At 42.4% G+C, this 10,943-nt stretch overlaps 1 protein-coding gene across 1 annotated transcript; it reads left to right on the forward strand.

Moving 5' to 3' along the window:
• Positions 1 to 3,788: 3,788 nt before the first annotated feature.
• Positions 3,789 to 10,700, forward strand: CDC20 (cell division cycle 20). Its single transcript, XM_083359283.1, has 11 exons — positions 3,789 to 4,041; positions 4,533 to 4,879; positions 5,101 to 5,243; positions 5,334 to 5,430; positions 6,201 to 6,329; positions 6,536 to 6,732; positions 7,094 to 7,188; positions 7,325 to 7,556; positions 8,140 to 8,265; positions 8,398 to 8,515; positions 8,987 to 10,700. Exons 2-11 carry the CDS (start codon positions 4,672 to 4,674, stop codon positions 9,157 to 9,159), a joined length of 1,518 nt encoding a protein of 505 aa, XP_083215409.1. The 5' UTR covers positions 3,789 to 4,041; positions 4,533 to 4,671; the 3' UTR covers positions 9,160 to 10,700.
• The last annotated feature ends 243 nt before the right edge of the window (positions 10,701 to 10,943 follow it).

Here is a 10,943-nt window from a genome sequence, read left to right on the forward strand (position 1 = left end):
TTGATTTAAAAATATAAAGGTTAAAAAACACAGTATAAAAACAACCAAAAGCAATCAAACAGCAATAACCCTTCATTCCCTGATGACAACAATGATGATGATGTTCCAATGGAAGGGAGCCACCATGGAGAAGGCCCTTCTTGGTTCCAGTAGATCAGGGGTGTCAAACTCAATTTCATTGAGGGCCGCATCAGCACTGCAGTTGCCCTCAAGGGGCCAGGTGGGCATGGCCTACTGGGTGGGTGTGGCCTATTGGGTGGGCGTGGCTAAAGTGTGTATGGCCTACTGGGTGGGCATGGCCAGCTCTACATCGTTCGCATCAAGGGTGCCTATGGGGGCCTGGGCAGGAGTGGGACAGATCTGAGGGTCTCTGGCAGAAGGAGGGTCTCAGGGCCAAGGCAGTGGGGGCCGTTCCCTCACTGTTTCCAGGATGGCTTTGCAGGCCACATGAAACCACTTCGCAGGCCGAATCCGGCCCCCGGGCCTTGTGTTTGACATGTCTGCACTAGATGGACCTCCTTAGGAGGGGACACGTAGAATTCCCTGCCTCCCTGCTCTGGTGGATTAAGTAGATTTGATTGCGAAAAGATGGTCCTTCAAATAACCTGGTACCAAGCCATGTAGGGCTTTGAAGTGACAACTAGCATCTTGAATCAGAGCCAATGCTGTTCTCAGTTGATCCATATTGCACAGCTTGTTGTTGTTGTTAGTTGCGAAGTTGTGTCTGACCCATCGCAACCCTATGGACAATGTTCCTCCAGGCCTTCCTGTCGTCTACCATCTTCTGGAGTCCATTTAGGCTCACGCCTACTGCTTCAGTGACTCCTTCTAGCCACCTCATTCTCTGTCGTCCCCTTCTTCTATTGCCCTCAATCTTTCCCAGCATTAGACACTTCTCCAGTGAGTCCTTCCTTCTCATTAGGTGGCCAAAGTATTTGAGTATCAACTTCAAGATCTGACCTTCTAAAGAGCAGTCAGGGTTGATCTCCTCTAGGACTGACCGGTTTGATCACCTTGCAGTCCAAGGGACTCGCAGGAGTCTTCTCCAGCACCATAGTTCAAAGGCCTCAATTCTTTGGCGCTCAGCCTTTCTTATGGTCCAACTTTCACTGCCATACATTGCAATTGGGAAGACCATAGCCTTGACTATACACACTTTTGTTGACAGGGTGATGTCTCTGCTTTTTAGTGTGCTGTCTAGATTCGCCATGGTTTTCCTCCCCAGAAGCGTCTTTTAATTTCTTGGCTGCAGTCCCCGTCTGCGGTGATCTTGGAGCCCAGGAAAATAAAATCTGTCACTACCTCCATTTCTTCCCTATCTATCTGCCAGGAATTGAGAGGGCTGTATGCCATGATCTTGGTTTTCTTAATGTTAAGTTTCAACCCAAGTTTTGCACTCTCCTTCTTCACTCGCAACAAGAGGCTCTTTAGTTCCTCTTCACTTTCTGGCATTAGAGTGGTATCATCTGCATATCTTGGGTTGTTGATATTTCTCCCGGGAATCTTAATTCCAACTTTTGATTCATCTAGCCCTGCCTTTCTCATGATGTGCTCTGCATATAAGTTAAACAGGCAGGGTGACAGTATACAGCCTTGCCGGACTCCTTTCCCAATTTTGAACCAATCAGGCCTGCAGAAAACCATGCATGCATTTTGAATGTATTGAAGCTTATGGATATTTTTCAAGGGTGTTTCAATAGTCAAGATGGGAGGGCCCGGCTGACTCTGAGAAGGGATTTTTGGTCCAGGAAAGGGTGTAACTGGTGCAAAACCTGCAGTTGCACAAAGGGCCTCCTGGTCAAGACTGCCACCTGCTCTTTAAGCAGGAGTCATGAGTCTGGAACTCCCAGATTATATTTAAATCTTTGAAAATGCATTTTGAAAAATGCATCCAAGATTAAGGGAAGCATCAAATGTACTAATCAAAGTACAAGAGGCAGAACATGGAGCATTTTTGTAAGAGAATTCAGAATAATGCTTTAAAAAGTAACATATAGCAAATAATGTTACCTTGTTCATCTGAAGTTGGTGAACTACAACCTCCAGCATCTCTCACTATCAAGCCTGCTAGCAAAAGCACCTGGAAATAATTCAGCAACATCTGAAGGACTGCAGGGTATCTGCCTCAGAGCACTTCTTTTGATGGGATCCATTTTCCAAATAGCTGAGTTGAAAACTGCATTTGCTAAACAGCTTCTTTACTGTACAGTACTACCTATTTGGGTCTTTTCCTGCAAATAGAGGGTGCAGATTCTGATGCTACTGGTCACCAATAAAAAATTGAGCAAACTGACTTTCGAAATTAAAAACCTATTTTAGGTGTCCATTTCAGGACATATCTTCATTCCTCGGAACACGAAAAGGCTCTAGCCTCGTAGATTAAGGCAGGAGACCCACAACTTTTGCCCAGACCCACAGCATTTGCCCAGATTCGCCTGGTACGCCAGTTACACCCCTTCCTGGACCGAGATGCCCTACACACAGTCACCCATGCACTTGTTACCTCCCGTATAGATTACTGCAATGCTCTCTACATGGGGCTGCCCTTAAAGACCACCCGGAGGCTTCAGCTGGTGCAGAATGCGGCTGCACGGGTAGTGATGGGAGCACCCCGATACTCCCATATTACACCCCTCCTGCGTGAGCTGCATTGGTTACCAGTTGCCCTCCGGGTGAGATTTAAGGTGCTGGTACTTACTATAAAGCCCTACATGGCTTAGTCCCGGGATATTTGCAGGACTGTCTGCTGCTGGGAACGATCTCCCATCACCCAGTATGCTCACACAGAGAGGGCCTCCTCAGGGTGCCATTGTCTAGCCCAGGGGTCGGCAACCTCGGCTCTTTTATGACTCGTGGACTTCAACTCCCAGAATTCCTGAGCCAGGAATTCTGGGAGTTGAAGTCCACGAGTCATAAAAGAGCCGAGGTTGCCGACCCCTGGGCTAGACAATGTCAACTGGCGACCCCCAGGGGGAGGGCCTTCTTTGTGGGAGCACCAGCCCTATGGAACCAACCAGATCTCCGGTCCTTTCACCGCGGCCTTAAAACAATTCTTTTCCATCAGGCTGACCTGGACTGACGACAGGGATTTTAATTATGTTTTTAATTTTTAACTCTAACTTTTAATTTATTTTAATTTTAATTTATTGTACAGAGGCCTTTAATTTTAATTTTTATCTTAACTTCTGTATTTATTATATGTTACTGTTGTTAGCCGCCCTGAGTCCTTTGGGAGATAGGGCGGCATATAAGTCCCAATAATAAATAATAAATAAATAAAATAAATAAATAAACTTGGGAGCGCAGATGAGCTCCGTTAACCGTAGAGAGAGGATGAGCAGTATCTTATGGTATAGCTCAGGGGTAGGCAACCTCGGCTCTTTTATGACTCATGGACTTCAACTCCCAGAATTCCTGAGTCAGCATAGCTGACTCAGGAATTCTGGGAGTTGAAGTCCATGAGTCATAAAAGAGCCGAGGTTGCCTACCCCTGGTATAACGTCTCATGAAAACGAGCCTCTTTCCATAAATCTTTAGAACACTCCTTTCTCCGATCTTGCCACTTGAATTGCTTAGCAGAAAGGTTTACATCAGTTTAGGCTTGCCAATCCAATAAAACTAATTTCTTGCGGCTTCCGTCTGACCTGCGTCTCCCTAAGCACCGAGCTACAGCCGTTTTTTGCTAGCGTTTGAACGCTCAACTAAGAATATTTTTAATTATAGCGTCAAACGCCATGGAAACGTTCCCCCTCCCCCTCCCCACCCCACCCCGAGCATCGGCTGAAACCTTTTGCACGCCACTTCCCCGTTACGACAACGTAAATCATAAAGGAACCATCCAAGACAACTAACCATCCAGAGAAACCTTTGGTAGCGAAGCCACACCCACCTACATTCAGGGGCCAATGAGAGCAAAGTAAGGCCGGCGAGCCGTAAGTCATCCGGCGGACGTTAAGTTCGAAATGACCAATAGTTAAACAAAGTGGGAAGTTTAAATCCTGAATGGCGGAAGGAGCCGGAAAGGTTGGAATCAGAGCAGTGGTAAGTAAGAGGTTCTGCCGAGTCGAATTTTTTTAGGATCCTAAAAGCGTTTTTGTTTTTGGTTTTTTTTCTGCTTCTCGATTTCTTCCGGCCCTCTGGTTTCTCTGCCCAATATTTCTTGCAACGTATTCTGCCGCGGTGCACGAAGTGTTTCCCCCCGACCACCCCACCCCCTCCCAGTGCCAGAAACAGACCCAGAAATTGTATGAGGAAGAAAGCATGCTGCTTTGAATCAGCAAACGTATCGCAATAAGAGAAAAATCACTGTTTTGTCTTATTGCAATACGTTTGCTGGTTAAACCTCCAGAAGATAAACCGTAAAGTGCAAAGCAAGCTCCACCCTGTTGAGCTATTTCCCCCCTTTGCGTGAGGGAAGTCAGGTAGAAAGCAAAATATTCAAGAAAAGGAGGATAGTCTTTTCTTGCCACTTGTGCTTTTAAGGACTACATTCGGGTCACCTGAATCTTATCTCGTTTGTTATTCTGGAACAGGATGTGTGAACCTATAGCCGTCCTGTGGATGCGGATACAGTAGGTCCATTCTCCTGATGTTCTTGTCTACCGTCCTTCCTTATCTGAGATCAACTTACCTACTTTTTCCCTGGCTCTGATTATACAGCACTGTATCCCTATGGCACAGTTTCTGTTTGAGAGTGATTTGCACGGGCTGTTGAAACTTGATGCCCCAATACCAAATGTCCCTCCTGCACGATGGCAGCGGAAGGCTAAGGATGGTGCTGCTCCCAGCACTGGAACTGCCTCAGATGCTGCAGCTCCTTCACCTATGAAACCAGCTAACAGGCCTCGTAGTACCAGCAAGACACCTTCCAGAACACCAGGTAAGGTGTATTTTGTAGCCAGTGGGAGGATAAACATCACTGTATGAGATGAAATCAGACATTAAGTGCCAACTCTTTGTTCTCTATTTCTCCAATTTGTTTTCCAGTGCTGGAGATGTATGTTTATCTTAATGACCCTGTGAGATAACAATAGAAGTATCTTGTTCTCAGGCTAGCAATCACCTGAGGGGATTCAGATTAATGAAATCTATGTTTTGCAGGCAAGTCTGGTTCCAAATCACAAAATACTCCAAACAAAACTGGAGGTGATAGATACATCCCTAATCGTAGTGCTATGCAAATGGATGTGGCCAATTTTCTCTTAACTAAAGAGGAATCATCTGAGGAGACACCCACCAAGAAGGTAGAGTTTAAATGTCTGGTACAGTGACTGCATTCTCTGTGATCAAGTACAGTATTATTGAATTCTTATAGTGTTTTTCCCCCCTCCAAGGAGTATCAGAAAGCCTGGGCAATGAATCTTAATGGTTTTGATGTTGAAGAGGCAAAAATCCTGCGACTAAGTGGAAAACCTCAGAATGCCCCTGAAGGTAAGTCTGCACTGGGCTTATTCAACACAAGAATAAATTGAAAAGTGAAGTGCATGGTGGGTTTCCAGATGCATCCCTTGTGGATAAAAGCTCCTATCCATAATAACTGGCTTCTAAACTGGTATTGCAGTGGTCCATAATCCAGTTCATTCAAATTGATTCCATTGATCTATGTTTGTGTTTTAATGGGAATTAGTCTAGGGCAGACATGTCAAACTCGTGACGTCACGTGACGTTGCACGACATGTTGGGATGGTTTTGCCATTGCCGGCAATGGGGTGGGCGTGGCTTCTGAATGATGCATCGGGCCCGCAGGCTGGCAGTTTGACACCCCTGGTGTAGGGATGTTCAGTTAGCAAGCTGACAACTATAGACTTTTTTACAAGCTTCTTTATCTTTTTTTTTCAAGTCACTATTTAGAACCACACTGGAAAAAGCAGCCCTTTTTGCATTTTCTGAGTAACAGCAGTGATGCTAACTTGAATTAGTTTGTGTTCAGTTTGTTTAAAAAAGAACAAAACTTGACTTTCTCATAATGCAATCCTTCACTGCCCTATAAAATAAACTCTATAGTATCTCTTACATTCTTATCTAATGTATTGCCTGTTGGATATGTTAAGACTGATGTCTCTATTGAAAGAAATCCAGCTAGAGCTCTCTAAATAGAGACTCCCATTTCCCAAAATTTCCATTGACCCTGTTAGCTTGGAATTATAGGAACATTGAATTTTTCTTGATTTATGCTGATAATTATGTTTCCTCTTTTCCAGGATACCAGAATAATCTCAAAGTGCTTTATAGCCAGAAGAGCACACCAGGTTCCACAAGGAAGATAAATAGATATATAGCCTCTGTGTCAGAGCGGATTCTAGATGCCCCGGATATTCGAAATGATTACTGTAAGCAGCCATAGATTTGGAGTTTAATTTTAATGAAACTTTGTTCCAAAGTGCAGAGGATACCTATCTGCTCTGCCATATTACAGCTGCCTTTGAAAGAATTATGCCCCCATATTGTATTGGATATGGCTACCATGGAGGCAGGAAGGGATTGTATCTTGACTTGGCTTTATGTTTCCAAACTAGTGTGTATTTTTCTCATTTAGATCTGAACTTAATTGATTGGAGCTCCCTCAACTTTTTGGCCGTGGCTCTGGATAAATCGGTGTATCTATGGAATTATGATTCCAGAGAAATAATCCAGCTCATGCAAATGGAAAACCCTGATGACTACATCTCTTCTGTTTCATGGATCAAAGAAGGAAATTACCTTGCAATTGGCACAAGTAATGCTGAGGTCCAGGTGAGGCAACTGAGGCTGTGTTTAATGACCTCTGTGCATATTGCTAACCTATATTCTGGCAATGGGGCAGAGAATAAAAAACCTTTTATTAAAGCAAGTTAAATTCTCTTTTGGGGGAAATTTCTGAGATACCTTTGGGTTTTAAACCAATGTGAGCTTGTTACATTTCGGATTGGAAAACTATGAGCTGCTTCCTTTGATAGTCCTTATGGTCATGATTTGATTCATTTCTACATATCTGAGATGAAATACGTTAGTAACAAGTGGAACAGCCTTGTGCATTTTATCACTTGGGCTGTATTCCATGAGACAATAAAAATTAACATGGTTGGGTATTTGGACTCTGTTTATATTGATTTAGTTATGGGACATCCAGCAGAAAAAGCGTCTACGAAATATGGTCAGTCATTCATCCCGTGTGAGTTCTTTGAGTTGGAATAGCTACATCCTGTCCAGGTAATAATTTTTAAGCAATAGATCTCGTGGGCACTGATGGTCATGTGGCTTATAAATTTCATAGTGAAGAGAAAATATATTACATTGGCCTTCTGGTATATTTGATATAAGAGAATATGCTAATTTTCCCTTACAGTGGATCACGGACTGGTCACATACATCATCATGATGTCCGTGTGGCAGAACACCATGTGGCAACACTTGCTGGTCATACACAAGAAGTATGTGGGCTAAAATGGGCACCTGATGGCCGTTACTTGGCCAGTGGAGGCAATGATAATCTTGTAAACATATGGTCAATTGCTCAAGGGGACAACTGGTCACCACGTCCTGTGCAGACTTTTACACAACATCAGGGAGCTGTTAAGGTAAGTACATATCTGCATTTAGATAGTAGACATACATCTATTGGTACAAAATTATATGGTATAAAGCTCAATTAATGGTCATTTGGTTAGCTCTTTAAACAAATTCTAGAGCTTGCAGTGTGGTGTGAATCCAAACCATGGTAATTTAGGTTCTCTTGGAAATTGAAATTTGTAATACAGTAAACAAATCTTGATTGTGAGTTGTGATTTTTAGTTCAAAATGGTAGCCACTTTCAGGTTCTGACAGCACAAGAGTGACAATTTGTTAAATAACCATGACAAGAAATTAAAATGATAGCATTTTAATAGAGCTTCTTAAGTTATAGTCCTTGTTTAGCAACTGCCTCACTTATCAACCATTTGTAGTTACGATTGTAATGAAAAAGTAACTTTGCGACCTTCAAAGGTCTGTAAAACAGAAAAACTGAAGTAAGACCACAATTGCAATTTTACTTAGGAGCATCTTTGCTTAATGGCCCAGTTTGCCTGTCCCAAATGTGGTAAAAAATGAGGACTATCTGTAGTTTGCAAACAGTATTTCTAATCACAGAGAAGGGTAACAATAGTAAACTTTTTTCCTTAGGCTGTGGCTTGGAGTCCATGGCAATCCAATGTGCTGGCTACAGGAGGTGGAACAAGTGATCGCCACATAAGGATCTGGAATGTGTGCTCTGGGAGTTGCCTCAACGCAGTAGATGCACAGTCCCAGGTAGGTTTGCTTAATACATTTCGTAGAAAGATAGATTATTTCAACAGTCTAAATTTAACATGCTGCATTTTTCTTTCTACATAAGGTTATATCCAGTCAATATTTATTGGATGTTTTTTCTGGTATTAATAGGTCTGTGCTATACTATGGTCTACAAACTACAAAGAACTTGTGTCTGGCCATGGCTTTGCTCAAAACCAACTGGTAGTGTGGAAATACCCATCTATGTCAAAGGTCACGGAGTTGAAAGGTAAGACACATTGTGGAAATACTGGTTACATAAATGAAGGTACTATGAAGCCCATGAACATCAGTGTGTATCAATAATATCGATACCTAACGGCATCCCTGTCTCACTTTTTAAAGATTTTTATATAATTACAGAACACTGGCATCAGCACAAATCTTTACACATATTTACAAAATTGTCCTTGAGCCCAAAAAACATCCCACAGCATACTAATGGCTATTTTCTTTTCTGGTAAATTTATGTTTTAAATTTGATTGTGTTCACTGTAGCAGCTCTTTTGTACATGCATGTGACTTTATTTTGCTCCTAAAATTTCAAATATGCCAATGGCCAAAATGATGGCTTTTCCTAAATTGGATTAACTTAACCTACATATTATGGTACTCAGTTCCACAAAGAAAAAGTTCCTTTGTCAACTTGAATAGATTACCAGTTATTATTTACAATCATTTGTAATATATATTTTCTTAGGTCACACTGCTAGGGTCCTAAGCTTAACTATGAGCCCAGATGGAACCACAGTTGCTTCAGCAGCAGCAGATGAAACACTGAGGCTTTGGCGCTGCTTTGAGTTGGACCCAGCACGTAAGAAGGAAAAAGAGAGCAGTACTAAAACCAGCATTATCCATCAAGGAATTCGCTGAGTTTCATCCAACTCCCTTCCAATCTATTGCTTTATGTACAGAATTTTAAACTATTAATAAATATTTCACTCTCCTTTAGAAATAGTATTGGTATATGGATTGATATATGAATCACAAATGGTGTGAATGACTTTAATTGGTATTGGCTCTGCTAGACTTGACTTGTATACTACTGTAATAAAAATAAACTATTGAATCTATTGAAGGAAAATAAAGACCAGACTCTCCTCCTGATCCAACCGATAATATATTGTTCCTTCTCAAAATCACCATGACAGCTTTATCACTAGGCAAATTGTCTTAGGTTTGGTCTTTTCTTTGTTTTCGAGGAACAATTTAGTTTTCCTCAAGTTGTGGGACAGATTAGGTTCCTGAACTATTGGTTTGGGATTCGAAGTATGTTTTCAAGTAATGACTGAAGCTGGTGCCTCCATGCACCAGATGCAGAACCCACATACCATGTAGGATAATTGTGACCATCTATCAACCTCAAGTTGCAACATCCTCTTATGGAGAAACACTGTCTTATTGGGTAATACATAACTAAGAATTTTCTCTTGCCAACTATTGTTGCCTTACCAAAAAGATATTGGAAATTCACTGACCTGAACTCGGTGATTTTACTGAACTATGTGGGCTGATATTTAAGATTGCTCTTCCAAAACTATTTTCTTTGAATTCAGCCTCAGCAGTTATGGGATAGCTTATCCTGACAGTTAATCATTCCACTCCTTTGGTATTTCTTGCATTTCTTTTATACTCAAGGCATTCTAATATTCCAAATGCTGGTGTGCAAGTCTAGCCTTTCTGTGGGTTTTTTAAAATAATAAGTTGGAAGGGACCTTGGAGGTCATCTCGTCCAACCCCCTGCTCAGGCAGGAAACCCTATACCATTTCAGACAAATGGCTGTCCAGTTTCTTCTTAAAAACTTCCAGTGTTGGAGCATTCATCACTTCTGGAGGCAGGTTGTTCCACTGGTTAATTGTTCTAACTGTCAGGAAGTTTCTCCTTAGTTCTAGGTTGCTTCTCTCCTTGACTAATTTCCACCCATTGCTTCTTGTCCTGGTTTCAGGTGCTTTGGAGAATAGCTTGACTCCCTCTTCTTTGTGGCAGCCCCTGAGATATTGGAACACTGCTATGTCACCCCTCACCCTTTTCTTCGTTACACATACCCAATTCCAGCAACCGTTCCGTTTTAGCCTCCAGTCCCCCAATCATCTTTGTTGCTCTTCTCTGTACCCTTTCTAGAGTCTCAACATCTTTTTTACATCGTGGTGACCAAAACTGGATGCAGTATTCCAGGTGTGGCCTTACCAAGGCATTGCAAAGTGGAATTAGTACTTCACGTGATCTTGATTCTATCCCTCTGTTAATGCAGCGTACCAATGTGTTGGCTTTTTTGGCAGCTGCAGCACACTGCTGGCTCATATTAAAGTGATTGTCTACTAGGACTCCGAGATCCCTCTCAGTTACTACTATTGAGCAAGGTACCACCTATGCTATACCTGTGCATTTGGTTTTTCCTGCCTAAATGCAGAACCTTACTTTTTTCACCATTGAATTTCATTTTGTTAGATAGCGCCCAGTGTTCGAGTCTGTCCAGATCCTCCTGTATTTTAAGCCTATCTTCTGGAGTATTGGCTATTCCTGCCAGCTTGGTGTCGTCTGCAAATTTGATGAGTTCCCCATCTATCCCCTCATCCAAATCATTGATGAAGATATTGAAGAGCACTGGGCCCAGAACAGAGCCCTGGGGCACCCCACTACACACTTCCTTCCATGT

Source organism: Vipera ursinii, assembly GCF_947247035.1.
Source record: "Vipera ursinii genome assembly, chromosome: 3".
Classification (NCBI taxonomy): Eukaryota; Metazoa; Chordata; class Lepidosauria; order Squamata; family Viperidae; genus Vipera; species Vipera ursinii.